The sequence below is a fragment of the Fistularia commersonii genome, chromosome 5 (genome assembly GCF_037954325.1).
Source record: "Fistularia commersonii isolate RoL2024-O1a breed Wild chromosome 5, RoL_Fcom_v1.0, whole genome shotgun sequence".
Taxonomy (NCBI): Eukaryota; Metazoa; Chordata; class Actinopteri; order Syngnathiformes; family Fistulariidae; genus Fistularia; species Fistularia commersonii.
In genome coordinates this window covers 5,068,650-5,088,089 of record NC_141288.1, presented here as the reverse complement: position 1 = coordinate 5,088,089, position 19,440 = coordinate 5,068,650, and the positions used below count along the sequence as shown (strand labels likewise).

At 40.2% G+C, this 19,440-nt stretch overlaps 1 protein-coding gene across 4 annotated transcripts in view; it reads right to left on the bottom strand.

The window, feature by feature from the left end:
- sfmbt2 (Scm like with four mbt domains 2) overlaps positions 1 to 19,440 on the bottom strand; it is a 60,358-nt gene that overhangs the window by 15,732 nt on the left and 25,186 nt on the right. For 3 of the 4 annotated variants that reach the window (XM_086146577.1, XM_086146579.1, XM_086146578.1), the window contains exons 5-10: positions 15,061 to 15,081; positions 6,597 to 6,685; positions 4,083 to 4,332; positions 2,987 to 3,084; positions 1,666 to 1,767; positions 48 to 278 (exon numbers count right to left, since the gene is read on the bottom strand). In XM_086146577.1, coding sequence (XP_086002703.1) covers positions 48 to 278; positions 1,666 to 1,767; positions 2,987 to 3,084; positions 4,083 to 4,332; positions 6,597 to 6,685; positions 15,061 to 15,081 — 791 coding nt within the window. The remainder of the gene's footprint in view (positions 1 to 47; positions 279 to 1,665; positions 1,768 to 2,986; positions 3,085 to 4,082; positions 4,333 to 6,596; positions 6,686 to 15,060; positions 15,082 to 19,440) is intronic. The other variant, XM_086146581.1, reaches the window with a different exon arrangement.

The following is a 19,440-nucleotide window of genomic DNA, read 5'->3' as shown; positions in this document are numbered from 1 at the left end:
GTAAGCAGCATATGTAACAAACGAATGCTGGGTGAGTGCATTCTTACGTCAGGGAAGCAGGAGTCGGGCGCTGCCTCTGTCCCACTCTGCTTCAGGTAGTCGGCCCAGTCGAAGTCCTGTCCCTGGTAGCCGCGGGGACGCTCCAGCACCACGCCGTTCTTCAAACACCACTGGACGGGCAGGATGCCCGGCGAATCCCTGTGGCAGACCACTGACTGAGGCCTGGCGCTACCCATTAGATCATCCAGTGTGATCTGGAAATAGGTGTCGTTGTAGACCTGAGGAGAAGGAGAGACAGCTTCACCACATGATGTCATCAGTCAGCTGCTGGAGCAGGAAGCAGTGGGGGATCATGTTGTCTTGGAGAACGATAAAGAACACAAGTGCTGTTCCAAATTGTCAAAGTGCTGGATATTTCACAATGAAGTTTTCAAGGACCAATATTATCTGTTCTAATCAAGGCTCGCTCAAAGCTGCGCGCTTTCACAATCGCACACTACTCCAGCGTTCTCTGCGCACAGCTAAGCTGAACTGTAAATAAATTAAACACATGATGTGTTTAATTTATTCTATTTACAATTCAGCTTGGATTTTATTTCACGCGCTGCACAGATTTGCTGTGCTGGAGCAGTGCGTGATTGTGCAAGCGCACAGCTTGGAGGGAACATTGGTTCTAATTAAGAATTTTTTGGTTAAGTTTTGAAGTTCATTCTTGAAAATTTTATCTTCTGAATTATTAAAAAAAATATCTATTTTTTTGTATTTTTCCCCCTGAAAGTATTTACCATATGTAATATCAAAAAGCTTAAAAAAATTAAAAATTGAGCTTCAGAGATGTTTCAGGGCGCACAGGCACGAAGAGAGCAAAATGTTTAAATTGGGATTTTGAGGACCTTCAGGTTTGATAAAAGAAATAAAGTGAAAATTTTGGCAAAACAAAGTTTTGGCTGATAATAATAATAATAATAATCATAAAAATAATTACAATTAGACACTTCACAGGATACAGATGCGCTGATAAATAAATGACTAAATAAATAAATACGTAAATGCGCAATAATGTTTTGAATTTTTAAAATGAAAGGGCTTTCTATAAATATTCATATTATGTTTATTTTGGTGATTACCATATATAACGACAGGTGCGATGATATTGAAATAACATTGTAATGAACCAATTTTGACAGCCAATCTTCTTAGATGTGATCTTCTAATGAAAAGCAGTTTAAGAAGAAAACATCCTCAGAGCCTGGAGTACAACGACAAAAACACAATCGAGTATCTCTTACATCAGATACTGCGGACTCATGGGTTAGATTCTCTTTAAACGCACCCCACTCATTCCCATGCGGCTTTTCACATGTGTTTTCAGCAGACTATGTTTCCATGGTTACTGAAAAACACATGTCGAAGTTATCCCACAAAAGCTGTGAATAAGATGCACATTTATATTTTACTGATATTGCATGTTTACTGTTGCAAAGTTGGGGGAGATGTTGCCCAAAAAAAAGATGAAGGACAACATCATCCTGCTGCTAACACGACTTGCTTTAAATGAACTACCAGGTCTTGAATCCAAAATCCAAGCCCCATCAGGGCGAACAGCGTGCTGGGGGGTGGGGGGGTGGAATCATCGCTCAGCCCTACTTCTCAGCCCAGACTCACCTTGGTGACTGAGACAGGGCAGATGCTCAGCTGTTCCCACGGAGAAACCATTTCAAGCTTCATCCCCACCTCCATAGAGTGCCTGGGTAGGTCCACGTGGTCCTGAAACAGGAGACTTACCATGTAAACTTTTTTTAAATTGGACGCACTACTGTGGAGCTCCTTGTATGAATAATAATCTATTTTTCTTCACCTCTATCCTAAGACTGTGTGCATGCTGAGAAAAAAAAACAACGTGCACACTTTCAAGGTTTCCTTTCAGGACAGACCTACTATGATACTATAAGCAGATGACGGGCTTTGTGTATTTCCTGTTTACTTAATATTCTTGATTTAGGATGTATTTTGTTGCATCTTGTTTGTTTGACAAGCCTATTCCAATTGCTTTCTTTACTGAGTACTTCTGATGTGTATTTTAACTTGCATGCACTTTTCTGATCCGTATTTTGAACCGATACTTTGACTGTGAATACACTTACTTTACTTCAAGCAGTATCGCTACACTACAACTCTAGATAGTAGATAGGAACTACTTTACAAAGCAGGTTAATGTACTTTACAGTACATAAGTTGTCTGTATCTTTGGTGACCAGTGTGTGTGATGCTACAAATACTTTAAATGCCTGTGTACTTACAAGGACTCTGCCTAGAGGCTATACTGGATTCATTCTGAAATGCTAGTCATCCTGCCTCCTGGGCGGGGCTAACGTGGGCGTTCCCTGTCTTCGCATTATTAAGTTTATTTAAATAACTTGCTCTGACTTATGACTGGTTTTAGTGATGAAGTGTTACAAGAATTATTCTGATTACTTGGATATTAGAGAAGCTTCATTTAAAAAGGAGTTAATTAAAAAAAAAAAAATTGATATGATGTCTTGAGTGACAAAGTTCCAGCAAAAAGCTGGTGTTTAACACCTGGTGAATATTTATCTGCTAAAAAAACAGAACAAAATAAAACTGAACCAAACTACAATCTGACCCATTTTTGAATTAACCCTCAATCAACTGCATTTCCTACACAGACCCGTTTACCAATTATCTACAGGAAATAGGAAAAAGAAAACAAAAACAAAATTAATTTGGTACAAATTGAAGGACTCTTTTCCTTTGATTCCACATGGTTGCCATGGTAATGTAGCAACGGGTCAGCAAGGACCATGAGAGGAAAACAAGAGAGCAAATAATTCAACACTGCGGAAAATAGTGTCGACAGGAAGTGAAATCTCTTTTTATCTTTTTTTAAATAGACTTCCCTTGAAGTGGTGTCTAGATATCTCTCTAGAACATCACTCGAGAGCCACAGTGCCGACGGTTCCCTCACCTTGAAGACCTCTAGCGGCAGTGGATTCTCCAGGCCCACACGTCGAGCGTCTTCCAGAGCTTGCTGCCAGTGGGTGGCGCTCTTCAGGGACCGCAGCTCTAAGGATGCATGATGAAAACATAGGCAATTAGGTTGTTGTGCAAAACAACCTCAAATCTGTAGCTACATTGTGATAAAAATCCCTGCAAGTTCTGGGAAGGATATTAGCATTTTCAAAAAGTTTGTATTTGAAAAATAAAGTGAATAAATTGACTTTTTCTAAAGAGCACATATTGAGGCTACATATTGAGGCTGCAAACTGGTAAAAATATTAGCAACAAAAGACAAAAAAAACCCTAAAATAGAATTTGGTGAAAATCAGTGAGTAGTCATGGGAAAAAGATACAGATATAATGAATGGAAAAAAAAAAGACTTGATCAACACAAAAGAATAAAAGCTCATTTTAAACATAAGCAAATGTAACTCCAACATGCAGAGCAGGAGTTTTATTTCTCTGCAGATTAAAGACAGGTGACAGACTTGGGACTATTTCCCTCACTTCATTTTACTTTTAAAAATTGACTTGAAAATGAATGCAAAATCAGAGGCAAAAAGAATCTCAGTGGCGGACGCATAATTTCCTGCCAGTCCTCGTTTGTCTGTTAAATGTTCAGATAAGCTGTTCAGACAGCCTATCTTTTGAACAGAAAAACACTTTAATTTGATTATTTTCCCCCTGAAATTTAATTAGAAAAATAGTAAACTGTATGTCTCTGCTTGCTGCATTAAATTGTTTGTCTGTCCCACAGATATATATATATATATATATGTACATCTATACACACGTATAGATGTGTATACACACACACACACACACACACACACACACACACACACACACACACACACACACACACACACACACACACACACACACACACACACACACACACACACACACACACACACACACACACCCGACCCATTACTGCAGCATCCGAGGTGCATCATTCCTGGAAATGTTATTTCCCCTTCCATAATTTTTAGGAATGAATTTTTAGGATGAAAATTTCAGCCTTGAGCCTTGATGTGCAGTCCGATTCAAGAGGTTCTCACCTGCGGGCGGCTCCATGTCCAGCTCATTCTCGAGGGCCCAGCCCAAGGGGCGGAGCCTGACATCCAGGTAGAAGAGCCAGATATCATGAGCCCGGTGCTCGTCATCGAGACCGGCGTGACGCAGACGCAGGCGCCCCCCGACGTTCTGGACCACCAGGATGGGCCAGTAAAGGAACGGGTCTGAGGCGTCCTGCAGCTCCAAGATGGAGCCCTCCACAATCAGGTCCACTGTGTTTTTACCTCGCAGAGGCTGCGGGCGAGAAGGAGGACAAGGAGGAGGAGGGAGGCCAGACATTGTTTACATTGTTGTCTACAGTGTTTGACACAATGCCCTCTATGATGCTTTTCTTCTCATCTTTTACTTTGCTGAATTTTAAGATTACAATAAAAAGACGGCAAACACCTTGTTTCTGAAAAGGTAACAAATAAACCTCTTATGCTGGGCTTACACCTTACAAGTTTCACAGTCAAAGTTAAAACTGAAAGTTGGAAGGAAATTTTTACTGGTGTTGCAGCGCGCTCGGGTTGTCTCGGTTGTTCTTAGTTGTTAGTTGTCTTTACTCTTAGAGCAGTCTGTTCCTAGTCTTGGGCTTACGACAATAACAAACATGTTTAATATTATCGCAAGCCTTTATGGTCATGTACCACAATCAACCAATAGATAAGCTCCGACAAACTGGAAAAAAGGAAACTTGGTAGACAAACAACCACCTAAATTGGGGGGAGAGATGGTATGGATGATTGGGAGTAACTAAGAACGTTCCGATCAGTGTGGCGTGTACAGGAAGAGGAGCGGATTGTGGAACTGTGGGCAGAACAGCCCAGCTTGTACCATATCAACTCTCTTAACCAAGTGGAGAGGAAAAGCGATGGACTGAAATAGCAGAAGCTCTGCAAACACTCAGTGAAAACATTGCATAGTGGGAAAAAAATTGCTGAAAGAATTTAGTTGTAGTCTTGTAAATAATGACCCTGTAAGGTTCAAAGTCTTTGTAAAATCTCAGACTCAAATTAAATTCTAAAAACTAGTCCTCAGATGTGAGCAGGTCTGAGATGACAGTTTGCCACAAGCCTTTTCCAAATCTTTTCAAACTCTTTAGATCTAGATATATATAAAAAGAGAAGTAATGGAATATGCAAGAAAAATGGCTGACTGAGGTTCAACTGTCAGTTTCACACAACAGTTGACCGTTCACTAACCCATGGCACAATCAACAGAACAGGATGACTGCAGCTTCCTGGTAGCACTTTCAAAATAAAACAAACAAATCAAACTCTTGAGCCCACAAAGAAACACAAACAAATTTTTTTTGGGGGGGACATAAAACTCCTCGAGCTACTATAACAAAAACGGATGGGGGTGGGGGTTATTACATTGGTCTCAGAGGAAAACCAGATACGTTGAGGCTGCTGTGACATCTGATAAACAGCTTTGCTTCCTGGTGTGCGGTGATACTACAGTTTCTCATCTCTGACGTCACCAAACAGACGGCAGCGCCAGGAAAAACCCCTGCAGTGTCAGCGTAAATGAACTGAAGTCGAAAATTCTGGGGGGGGGGGGGGGCAGTTGGGGGGTTGCTGGGCACTTTTCCTTTTTTTACATTTCTTTTAAATTAGAAACTAGCTGATTCTTCTAGCTGATGAACTGAAAGTAAAAGAGATCCTTTGTCTAGTTTTACTGGTTTGGACGACATGCCACGCCACTGTACACCATCCCATGATGGTCCTGTGACGTTATAAACTAGGTTGCCGAGGCGACCAAAGACAGGAGGTTGAAGTTGTCGCCAGGCTTGTAAAAAGGAGGAACTCAGAACATGGCGCATCGTTTGGATCTGACTGGCAGGCGACTCACCAGAATGTTCTGACTTGACTTATTTTGAAAAGTTCCTCATGTATGTCATGATATGTCATGACGTGATCTTTTCCAAATGTCATCAGTTCTCAGTAAAGGTTTCTTAAGTTTTGTTTTTTTTAATTAAGGAAATTCCAAGGGATTTCTTTTCAGCACCTCGGAGTTTCTAGGTGATTTCCTCTTTTAATACTGCAGCGTCACTGGGTTTCACTTTCACATTAGTATGAAAACAATCCAAGCAAATCAATGTATTTATCCACTTAGACTGGATTAATGGGTAATTGGCAAGACAGCAGAATGAAAAGCAGTATTAACCAACAAGTAGTAAAAAATCTTGCCATTTTATGGGCAAGATTTTTTCATCTGTGTTTTTTCTTTCCATTTTTTTTATTTCTCCGTTATAATACTATACTATTTATGCCCCCATCCCCTGGCTTCACTTCATCAGGAACTGGTGCTGATTCAATTTCTCCCTTCTGCTCAGCTGCATCTTTTTTTTTTCTTACTAGCTGGAGGCCTCCTCTTCTTTTCCGTCAGGAATCCATCAGAACCCTTTGACTATCAGAATCAAATATAAGCACTTCCTATTGACTTGGTCAGATAGCTGAATCCCAACTATCCCTAACACACACACACACACACACACACACACACACACTCACCCCCTCAAGCAAGTTGGCCGGCGCCGTCCTGGATCCGGTCAGGTCATGGACCAGGAACTCAGTCCAGTCATTGTGTTTCTCTTTGATGGCTGCAGAAAACAAAAACATACAAAAAATTAAAGCACAAACATAAATATAAAATGGAGGTTGTACTGCTTTTGTACTGTAGTTTCTTAGTGTTGAATACAGAAGTACACCCCTCTCCTACTTGGACTGCATTTTTAATAGGCAAAGGCAATAAAACTGCAAGGGTTTTTTTTTTGTTGTTTTTTTTTTTTTTTTTTTCTAAGGTCACTTTATTTTTGTCAGGCAGGAAAGCCTCTAAAGGCCTCTGCTCTTAAAATGAATAAAATTCAAACTTCGGCTCTGATTCCTGGCTGAAAGAAGGAAAGTTCAGGGGAAAAAAGCACAGAAATAAATCTGGTGAGTTTCTGAAGAAGAGAGAAACAAAATCATGACAAAATGAGAGATGAAGTATCAGGTTGACTCATGAAGGACTTTTATTGTGGTGGGGGCAAGCGTGCTTTAATAGGTGAGAAGCAAAAGGAACTTTTGCCCCGGACTCTCACAATAGAAAGGATGCTGTAACCAAAGCAACATGAATTAAAAAAGGCCAGAGGTCTGACATCAACAAATCCCAAGCATTAGAGAGGAGAGGCAACAAGGGGGCGGAGCCAGAGGGAAGTCGGCAAATAAAACATTATGCTCGTGACGTAAAAGCGAGTCAAAGCGCAGATCACAGTGTAACTTTGACTTCTCTCGCTTGGTCCAAAGCGTAACCGTAGCGACACTAAAGCCTGCTCTTATTGGCTGAGGGCCGGCAGCACCACGCCCTTCAAGGTATCACTCACATTTTTGATTTCGATGGATGTGCGGTGAATATCACCGAACGACACATCATCAAAGGAGACTAAAAGAAGTTTGATGCAGCTCTATGTCACATCCCAGCTGTGAATTAAGTCACCGCCCCCTCTGGCGGAGCTGGAATGTCACTTCCAGGGAATTTGCTCAAATGCATGCTTCCTGGTTCCCACAGCCAGGACAGAGTTACATAACATTCCAGGACTCATGAGCTTCTGCCCCACCCTGCTCCTCCCTCCTGCACTCCTACAAGTGATTCCAGGAAGATGGAGATGCTGCGTGGCCTTCATAGTCTGGCGTGTTAATCAGCAGACACACACCACTTGTTGAAATTACTGGCGTGCGACAAAATGAGTCAGGGTTCCAGAAAGAGTTGGGAGAGGCAGGAGGCGATCTGCGTCGGACAGGAGGCTGCAGCTGTCACAGTGACAAACGCACCGGGGTGACTGTGTTTCAAATGGCAGCAGTTTAGAGTCGGCAGCTTAATTTTCTGTCTCCTGAACTGTATGTCCTTTGTTATTTATTAGTTTACACGCTTTTAAAAAGGGTTATCATTAAATTTTAGTTCGAGTATTTTTATGCATTCTTTTTTAACAATTTTCCATTTCTTTGTATTTATCATATTATTGGTATTTCACTTCTTTGTTTGATTGAGGTTTTGGGGGGTTAAAAGCTCATACTAGCTCATGCTATCATAGTCATCAACATCATCAGTGACCACTGGGTTTTACGGCCAGATTCAAGGATTTTTATTATCCTTCCATCATTTGAGAGTGGAATGAAAGTTCTTTCCTGAGGCCGGTAGACAACCAGTAGCGGCGATATAAGATATAATGTGTTGTGTATGAGATATGCAAAGATGACAATCAAAAGGAGTATAACAAAACTCTATGAACAAATAATACAAAAGTTGATCATTATGATCAATTGAGATAAGCTGCAAAAAAAAAAAAAAGTTTTTTTGTCGACAAAGCTTTTCCAACTTCTGGAATTGTTTTTTATTTATTTATTTATTTATTTTATTTTAAAGGATACTAATGCATGACTTAAAGGGTAAGGCAAATCCGCCTCATTGGGACACAACTGATTGACGCGTTGGGATAAAAAATTTTTAAAAAATCTCTGTCAGGGTCCAGAGGTCCCTTCTGAATCAAATAAGTTACTACGGAATTTTCTGGTCAACAAATCAGTGTGTGAAAAGGAGAGAGCAGACCGGGCTCTCCTAGCACGCCTGTTTAATCTTCTAGTGAGGTTGGATGCTGGTGTGCACATGCGTACACGCTCGCTGAGCGCGGACACGTTAGGACACAAACCATCCTGTGTGCGGAGCTGCAGAGACAGATATGCTCATTTTTGCAGATCCCGCCTACATCAGTCCGGAAGCCGTTTGTGGCCCAACAGCTTCTTTCACTCTTCTGAAAACCCTTCTGAAACTCCCTCCCTGGCCCCACCTCCACAACTTTTATTTTATTTGCAATAGAGGAAAAATTCCAATTTTGAAATTTTGTGCTTGTCACAAGTTTTTATTTTGACATTGTTCATTTAACAAAGTTTGACAAGCTATATTTCAGTGATGAAATAAGCTTTTGTTTTGTCCTATTTTCCAAGGATTTATTTCGTGGTTCGAGCACTGTCTGGGAAGCTCTTATTTTGTCAGGTTTAAGCTTTTTTTTTCAATAATTTATCACCGTATCAGCAAAGGTCAGACATTTTTACGGTTTAAGTTCGATTCGGTTTTATCGAATCATTTATAGAGTATGACATGTTCCTATTTTGTATTTCTACTCACAATGGACTAGCTTTTATTTTGTAGTTTTTCAAACCACATTTCTGACATTTTTATTTCATCACTTTGCCAATGTTTTCAGACTTCTGCAGCTTTATTTTTTCTTTGTGTTATGTTGACCATTTACACCAAATTTATATCAAAGTAGTAAAGTTTGATTTTGGTATTTTGTAATACCATTTCTGACAACTCTGATCATTTATTTTGTAAACAAGAAATATTTTTGTCATTTTAGCAATGTCTGACAAGCTTCTATTTTGGCATTCTTACCACATTAGACAAGCTTTTATGTTGGAATTCCAACAGCAGGTTTGTTGAAGTTTACAGTTAGGAGACTGTAAATTAACACAGGTGTAAAATTCAAAATATATAATGAGCAAAATGTCAATTTTTTCAATATGAAAAAATGAATCATTATGTACTTCCTGCCTTTCCTTGTTTTGTTTTGTTTTGTTTTTTAAAACATTTTTTGTGTTCTGCCTTGCTTTGCTGCACAGTAAACCTTTCCAACTTCTGTCTATTCCCAGCCATATTTGATCTGTTTCCATGGAAACATGGACATCACAGCGCCGCAATAAAGGTCCACTTAAGGCCCTTTTCACAAGCCCAACAGCAGCAAGTGGAGCTTTGAAATACACAAAAACTTTGCCCTGACAAAAACACACATGCACACTATGGTGAAGCTCCTTGTATAAATAATTATCTATTTTCTTCACTTCCATCCTGAAGGCTGCAAGCTGAGAAAAAAACAAAACAAAACGCACACTTTCACATAACGAGAGCATAATTAACCTTGAGGGAGGAGATCTGAAAAAACAGCCGAGTTTGCTGCCCTGCCGTATGTGTGCGCGCGCTCACACACACACACACACACACACACACACACACACACACACACACACACACACACACACACACACACACACACACACACACACACACACACACACACACACACACACACACACACACCTCCCCCAACCTTCCCACGAGGTCCATGCTGCTGCGTAGCCAGTCTCTAAACAAATATCCAGCATGAGAGCAAACAAAGTGGACTTTTAAAGTTTAAAACAATTAATTAAAAGGAACAAGAACAAAAAAAAAAAACAAACAAAAAAAAAAAAACACGTGTTTGCATTTCCTGGCACCTCATCTCTGCGAACAGCCCCACCTCAACCTTTAATTCTTTCTTTTTTGGTTTTGTTTGTGTTTTTCTGCAAATGCTACACTTTAGTTAATCAATGTTATAATTAAAAGAGAAGAACCTGCTCCCTGTGTGCGTTTGTGTGTGTGTGTGTGTGTGTGTGTGTGTGTGTGTGTGTGTGTGTGCGTGCGTGAGCACACGCCCTCTAGCCCGCAGCGGCAGCAGTTTAACAGATTCTAATCAGAGCTAATGAGAGTGACTTAAGGGCGATTCCTCCTCTGTCTCACAGCATGTTACCCTGCTCTGGTCCAGGACCCTATCTAAATCTCAACAAGAATAAACCACCAATACTTGTCATGCAGACAAAGTCCAGAATGCTGTTGGAAAAAAGTCGAGAAGATGTTGCCACATAATGAGAACAGAGTCGATTCGGTGTTTGAAAAAAAAAGAAAATGCTATTCTGATAATAAACGTCTTCATTCCTAGTCATAATAAAGGAACTACAAGGACAAAATTTGGAGTTCTTGAGAATTAAGTTGAAATATTTGAAAAGGAAATTAAAGAAAAACAATACTGAAGGGGCAGGGTTGGCGTTTTCTAAGAATGGTTTATAATTTGAGGAGAGAGAAGTGGTTTTCTCAGGGTTGAGTCATAAGATTTGGAAGAAAATGGAGAACAAGAGACTAGTTGAAATATGAGTCTGAACATGAAGAAAAGACAATTAAATGAATTTTAATGACAGTAAACTTCTTCTGTCATGGATGGCGAAAGGACAGGAAGCATCTGGAAAAACAACAAAAAAAAAAAAAAAGGCTTGACACTAAACGAACGCTCCTGGCCGATGAGGAGGAGCTTCACCAGCTGCAGATGAAGATGCTGTTGCTTCTAATAGCGAGCGGATGAATGACGCTGCAACAACCAAACAAATCGTACTATACAGCCAAAAAGGACGTTCTACCACATATAAAAGCCAATTTAGATACCATGACAGAGGAGGAATATCTTATTTTCATTTTACATTTTGGAAAATGCTCGACGGCAGAGAATACATCTGAGCTTTCAGTAAGATGTCGGAAAGCATCAATCTGGGTCCCCCCCACCCCTTTATTTTACTTTTAAAAACACAGCTCTAGTGTTTAGAATAACTCTGAAGCATAAACTCTGAAAGTAAAGATAATCCGTGTAATTTCAAACTGATTTAAACTTAATTCTGAAAGGGGTAAAAGTATTTCTCTTTGGGGAACATTTTCTCTTCTTTGTGCCTCAATGCAAAATGCAAAGGCTTACTGTTTAAAAAACAAAAAGTGGAAATACACTTCCTCCTTTTTTCTCCTCTTGTATGGAGACAAATCACGACCCTTTCTGTTTCAATACATGGCCTAAAATGGTTAAAATGGTTTAAAAAAACAAACAAAAAAAAACAAAAGAAGAATTTAAATTCAACTTCACAGGGTTTTGGTTCCTTACCAGGTTACATGAGCTGTAGTCATTTCTGACGCAACATAAATAGAAAATAAGTTTGAATCTTCTTATGTAAAACACTGTAATCTCGCACACACGCACGCACACACACACACACACCTTTGTCTGTGCAATCATATATATCTTTATGTGTGTGATCATTTTTAGTGACAATGGTCTAAATATTTCCTGTTGTCGTTCAGGATAATTTTTGCGTTTCAAGGTTCATGAGTCACAAGGAAACTCTTTGTGATCTATTTATTTTCAAAACAACGCTTCTGTCACCTTGAATGGAGCCAACAAACACACCGCTGCACTGCGCGAGTGCGCGCACACACACACACACACACACACACACACACACACACACACACACACACACACACACACACACACACACACACACACAGCAGAGGAAAGGTTTGTCTGAGAGGGTTGCCTCCTGCAGATTCGGGCAGGAAGCGCCGCGGTGAATTCATTATGTAAATTATCTTTGTTGGGTGAGTGCCTTCTGTGTCACATGACCGAGCCATTGAGGCAGCTGAGGTAAAGCTCCTCGCATGAAGGGAAGCGTCCAGCTCACATGCAGGCGCATGCTTTTTAAAACACACACAAACACACACACACAAAGTATGTACACAGGCATGGGCACGCACACACACACAAACACACAAATACACAAAGAAGTAAACCCCCCACAGCTTCCTATGCATTCAAAATATCATAAATATGTAAAACAGAGTTAGGCGATGCAGAAAAAATAGACATAAGAGATGTAGGGAAAACCAATATCATTAACAATTGCAATATATATATATATATATATATATATATATACATATATAAAAATATTACATTTTCAACAGTAATATTCTCAGTCACAACCTATTCATTTGCACATTTTTTTCAACATTTTTTTTCGTTCCAATTAGATTTAGGTCTTAGGCCTTTCTTTGAAGACTTCCAAGAGGAGGAGGGGTGGGGGAGAGGGGGGGAGGGGTTCTCTTGTAGATGTTTGAAGACGCCTAACTGTAAATTCAATCACTGCATTGTTCTTCCATTTAAAAATACACTGAATGACTTCACTGACAGGAGCAAATGTTGTCACTGCAAAAGATCGAGACAATCCCCCCAATCGAGACTAAAAAGTAGGTCAGATTATAATCTCACTGTGTGGATCTGTGACTGTTTCGATTTTGGTTTCATGAAGAAAACGCTTCGAGAAGGTTCAGTGACCTCAGGACACACCAGCTCTTCAAAGTTCGCAATATGGATAAATAAAATCTATTTTTGGAGATGACAAAACCGACAAAAAAAGATGCATATGAAATATTTACATGAGTCACAAGGGATGACTCAATTCAAACTGTGGGCGGGACAGGAAGTTAAGGATGAAATCAGCAGGATTATTCTGCTAAACCGGCTCCCAAATTTGGATATATAATAAACTAATCTAAAAAAAAAAATCCCCAAAGTTGTGCAACAAGATGCCTTGGAGCCTGAAGGACAACGAGACGCCTCTCAAACTGAGGCGCTGATTTGGGGGAGGGGGGCAGAGTGTGTTTGTGTGTTGGCGTGCGTGCATGTGTGTGAGCATGCACAAGTGGGAGGAAGTGAGATTGATGTGGAATTTAGCTGTGTCTGTCATATCTGATCGGTTTTATCCAAAGGGCTTTTTAAAATGAAGCACAGTTTGTAGTTCCTGCCTCTCAAATAAAGGAGGTGGGATTCTTTGTTTTTGTTTTGGAAAAAAAAAACAACACTGGAATGTCTGGACTTGAATTTAAGGAGAAACCTTGTCCAAATACTACTTTAAAACCACTTCAATTTTACAAGATGAGGGGAATCTGTTTAAAACACAGGACATGGAGTAGCTTTGGATTTAAAATAAAACATTTTCTCATAGGAGGAGGGCAGGATGATTTTTTTTTTTATTTCAAATGCACAGACAGTTCTAAAAAAACACTATATTTATTTCTGCCTCAAACACTCTGTGTGGACCTCATGACCCCAATAATGGCACTTGAAAAATTAGCCGCGTCAGTAACTTTTTACAATTGCTAATGTTTAAATCTCTCATGCATAGTGAAGTTGAATGAAATTTAAAAATGTTAAAAAAGGTAAAACCTGAGAGGTTGGTGACTTCCATCTTGCCCACATTAGCACTGTCACTTCACCTTGTTTTTAACACAAATCATATGATTTAGCTGCCACCCACAGGGGCAACAATATACAGGGAATGATGAAACGCAGATTCGTGAAATGTTCCTCATTTTAGGGGCGGCTTGGTGCAGGAGGTAGACCAATCATCTTTGGAACTGAACCTTCCTGGTTTGATTCCCTGCTCCTCCTAGTGTGTCGAAGTGTTGGTGAGCAAGGCACTGAACCCCTAACTGTTCCCCTGGCGCTGGTGGACGACAGCCTACTGCTCATGGCTCATCCATGATGGGTTAATTGCAGAAATCAAATTTCCCCATGGGTAATAGTTAAGGATAAATTATTGTTATCAATTGTCGATGTGTGTATGGATAGCAGAGAACTCAAAACGCATCATCTTCGGACGAAGACTCTGGGTTGAGAGGTAACGATACCCATGAAGGCAAACAGACGGCGGGTGTGTAAATTCAAAATAAGACACTGCCTGCCCTTGTAAACTAGCATCTTTAAAGGTTACCAGGGCATAAAGTCACTTATCCTGGGTGGCAACACATTTTATTTTATCTGTTGCCTTTAAAACACACACACATATACAGTATGCATGCACGCACGCACATACTCCTGCCTTGTTATTTCTTCACATTGGCGTGTTCCTCGCCAATGCACTTGTTTATCGAGACATCACATTCCTCCTGTGTTTTTTTTTCTGCAACACTTATCACAGAGGTGCACCTTACTAAAGCGGTTGCAAACACAAACACACACACACACACACAAGGGCAGCGTGCATGTAGGTGCGTGCATGTTTGTGTTATCACTGCGAGGACACACTCACTCTGCACTCAGCTAGAGGAGTCACATGCAAGCAGCAGAAGCAGCAGCAGCAGCAAGGCATGACAACAGAGCAGTGAGGTTACTTCCTGCAACAAGGTTTAAGAGGAAGAGGAGGAAGGAGGAAACACAACGTGCTGCTCTGAGGCCTAACATTTACACAGTGTTGATATAATGTTAGCTGCTACAGAGGCAGGCAGTTAGTCGGGGTTAGAGAGGCTTACCTTTTCTCAGGTAAATGTTATCTGAGAGACAAAGGAAACAAAAAACAAAGAAATATAAAACAGGTCACTGTGAGAACATTGAGAAACTTAATAACACACCATGTTAGTCTTATTCATGGCGCTAACATATGCCAACACAGGCAGAGGGTACGATAAGAGGGTACCTCGCCATGACGTGAATCTACTCACAGACCAAATATTTAGACCTGCATCTAGACATATCAAACATATTGTTCTTCCATTGTATTTTAGTAAATAGAAAACTTTGGTGTTAATTGAATGCCTGTAACAGGATCCTCTTTGAAGCTTTCTAGCTCTGTTAGCTTTGCAAGTTAACCGGTGGAGATGGTGACACATCGAGGGTCTGTCCAAACACAAAGCCTCAAAGGCATTTCAAGGGCTCGTGTTCTGATGAAACCTAAAATTCCTTGCCCTTGCGCTCAACTTCTGACAGAGAATAAGAGAAGTCAGCGAAGGACCAGTGTCTCCACAACTCAGAAAACTGGATGGCGTTCAGCATCTTTTACCTGTACAACCAAGCCAAATAGCTCTGCGCTATTAGCACAGACAGCTACATTGAGACACAGTGAGAGTATGTTGATTGTAGCTTGCAGGAAACACAACAAGCACTAATCCCTTGTTATGTATATATATATTTATGTGTGTGTGCCCATGTATATATATATATATGCGCACATGTATATACATATATACACATATATAAACACATACATATATATACACACACACACGTATGTCTACATATCTATGTATACGTCTGTATGTGTGTGTGTGTATATATATATATATATATATATACACACACACTTTTTAGTCAGCCACCAATTGTGCAAGATCTCCCACTTAAAAAGGTGAGAGGCCTGTAATTTTCATCATGGGTCCACTTCAAATGAGAGACAGAATGAGAAAAAAAAATCCAGAATATCACATTATCTGATTTTTAAAGAATTTATTTGCTAATTATGGTGGAATATAACTATTTGGTCAATAACAAAAGTTCATTTAACTACTTTGTTATATACCTTTGTTGGCAATGACAGAGGTCAAATGTTTTCTGTAAGTCTTCACAAGGTTTTCACACACTGTTAATGGTATTTTGGCCCATTCCTCCATGCAGATGTCCTCTAGAGCAGTGATGTTTTGGGGCTGTCGCCGGGCAACACGGACTTTCAACTCCCTCCAAAGATTTTCTAAGGGGTTGAGATCTGGAGACTGGCTCGGCCACTCCAGGACCTTGAAATGCTTCTTACGAAGCCACTCCTTGGTTGCCCGGGCGGTTTCTTTGGGATCATTGTCATGCTGAAAGACCCAGCCACATTTCATCTTCAATGCCCTTGCTGATGGAAGGAGTATTCACTCAAAATCTCATGACACATGGCCCCATTCTTTCCTTACTTTACACGGATCAGTCGTCCTGGTCCCTTTGCAGAAAAACAGCCCCAAAGCATGAGGTTTCCACCGCCATGCTTCACAGCAGGTATGGCGTTATTTGGATGCAACTCAGCATTCTTTCTCCTCAAAACACGACAAGTTGGGTTTGTACCAAAAACTTCTATTTTGGTTTCATCTGACCATAGGACATTCTCCCAAACCTTTTCTGGGTCATCCAAATGCTCTCTAGCAAACTTCCAACAGGCTTGGACATTTACTGGCTTAAGAAGGGCGACACATCTAGCACCGCAGGATGAGTCCAAGGCAGTGTAGTGTGTTACTGATGGTAGCCTTTGTTACTTTGGTTCCAGCTCTCTGCAGATCATTCACTCGGTCCCCCTGTGTGGTTCTGGGATTTTTGCTCACCGTTCTAGTGATCATTTTGACCCCAGAGGTTGAGATCTTGTGTGGAGACCCAGATTGAGGAAGATTATCAGTGGTCTTGTCTATGAGTGTTCAATTTTCTCCCACAGTTGATTTCTTCAGACCAAGCTGCTTAACAGTTGCAGATTCAGCCTTCCTGGCCTTGTGTAAGTCTCAAGTTTTTTTTCTGGTGTCCTTTGACAGCTCTTTGGTCTTGGCCACAGTGGAATTTGGAGTGTGACTGGTTCAGGTTGTGGACAGGTGTCTTTTATACTGATAACCAGCTCAAACAGGTGCCATTAATACAGGTAACGTGGGGGATAGAGGAGCCTCTTAAAGAAGTTACAGGTCTGTGAGAGACAGAAATCTTGCTTGTTTGTAAGTGAAAAAATACTTATTTTACAGAGGAATTTACCAAGTGCTTCATTAAAAATCCTACAATGTGATTTCCTGGATTCTTTTCCCCTATTCTTTCTCCCATAGTTGAAGTGTACCTATGATGTGTATATACACACACACACACACACACACACACACACACACACACACACACACACACACACACACACACACACACACACACACACACACATATATATACATACATACACTCATATATATATATATATATATATATATATACTCACTTATGTATACATATATATATGTGTATATATATATATACACTGCTCAAAAAAATAAACGGAACACTTAAAAAACACATCCTAGATCTAAATGAATGAAATATTCTTATGAAATACTTTGCTCTTTACACAGTTGAATGTGCTGACAACAAAATCACACAAAAATGATCAATGGAAATCAATTGTATCAACCCATGGAGGTCTGGGTTAGGAATCACACTCAAAATTAAAGTGTAAAAACAAACTCCAGGCTGATCCAACTTTGATGTAATGTCTTTAAAACAAGTCAAAATGAATCTGTGTTGCTTCCTGAGTGGACACTATGATTTCACAGAAGTGAGACTGACTTGGAGTTACATTGTGTTGTTCAAGTGTTCCCTTTATTTTTTTGAGCAGTATATATACATACACACACTCACATATACACATATACTCACTTTTATAAATATATATACACACTTTTTTATATTTATATATATACACACACACATATATATACATACATACACTCATATATATATATACACACACACATATATATATATATATATATATATACTCACTTATATACACACACACACACACACACACACACACACACACACACACACACACACACACACACACACACACACACACACACACACACGCGCATATTACTCATCCTGTTGGTAGAATAAAGGTTGAAGAAAAAAAAATGATGGCGACAAGATGCCGTTGCTGTCAGATGACGGCAAAAGAACAGAAACAAAATACTGCAATCGGTAGCCTTGTACTAGTACATTTTATATTCTATTCCAGGAATCATAAAGTTAGGATTCATTAATGGTGGCACTTTTCTCTTCACACTCACATTACAGCTGACTACGCACGCACGCGCACACACCATGATGCAAAGCCTTGAAACAAAACAGCAACGCACGCACTGAATTCTGCCGAGTGTCGGCATCTGGCAGAGATGCGTGCCCGCCTCCAGTTACACCATCGCAGCTCTGATTTGCATCATTAGAGAAGCCACAAGCTTGGCTGTCCATCACGCCTTTCGGGACAGGAGAGGGAGGAAGAGGAGGAACATGAGCCACGACTGAGGAGTGCCCTCATCAGCACCTTATTTCCGTATCGATAGCTGCTGCCCATCACTGAACTCACTAAGTTTGCCCGATGTTTAAGGTAATCTCAAATTAGTTAGAAACACTATTACATAACAGTCAAGTGAATTTAAAGCTGAAAGAAACTTAGGCAAAAATGATTTTGGAAAAAAAGGACCAAAAAAAAGATTAAAAAAAAAAGCAAAAACAGAATTTTAATAAAAGACCTGATGTCCCTGCATTAAAGAGGGACTCAAAATATTTAACTTCAATTGCATTAAATACTTTAATAATTGAAAAAATAAAAATAAAAAGAGGGGAAAGTGAGTTTTGAATAGTGACACACAATAAATAAATCAAGATAGTTTATCTTCAGTCCTAATTCAATAATCAGCCTGGATGTTGGTCTACTGGGAGAGGGGAAAAATAGGGGGGGGGGGGGGGGAGACACAGCGAGGACGTCTGAGTCAGGCGCAAACATCCAGGTCGTCTCCCCGGCACGCGCCATCCATCAGGCAGGAATTGTCGAGGGAAATAAATGGGCCAAGGGAGGCCAGGGAGGGCGAGTCATCGATCTGAGAGCTGAGAGGACGCTGCAGGTGGAGACACCTTTTTTTTTTCCAGCTAAAATCTAGCTTAGTGTGTATCTAGCAGGTGTGCTGTCCCCACAAAAGTACATTTTCTCAACAATAAAGAAGTTAACATCACGCACATCCCATTTAAACAGGCCTATTTGTCCACATCAGTTCAGGAAGTACTCTGCAGAAGAAATTCTAGGAGGAAGTACTTAAGTCAAAAATGTTTGAGAACCAGTACATTAACAGCTGGCAGCA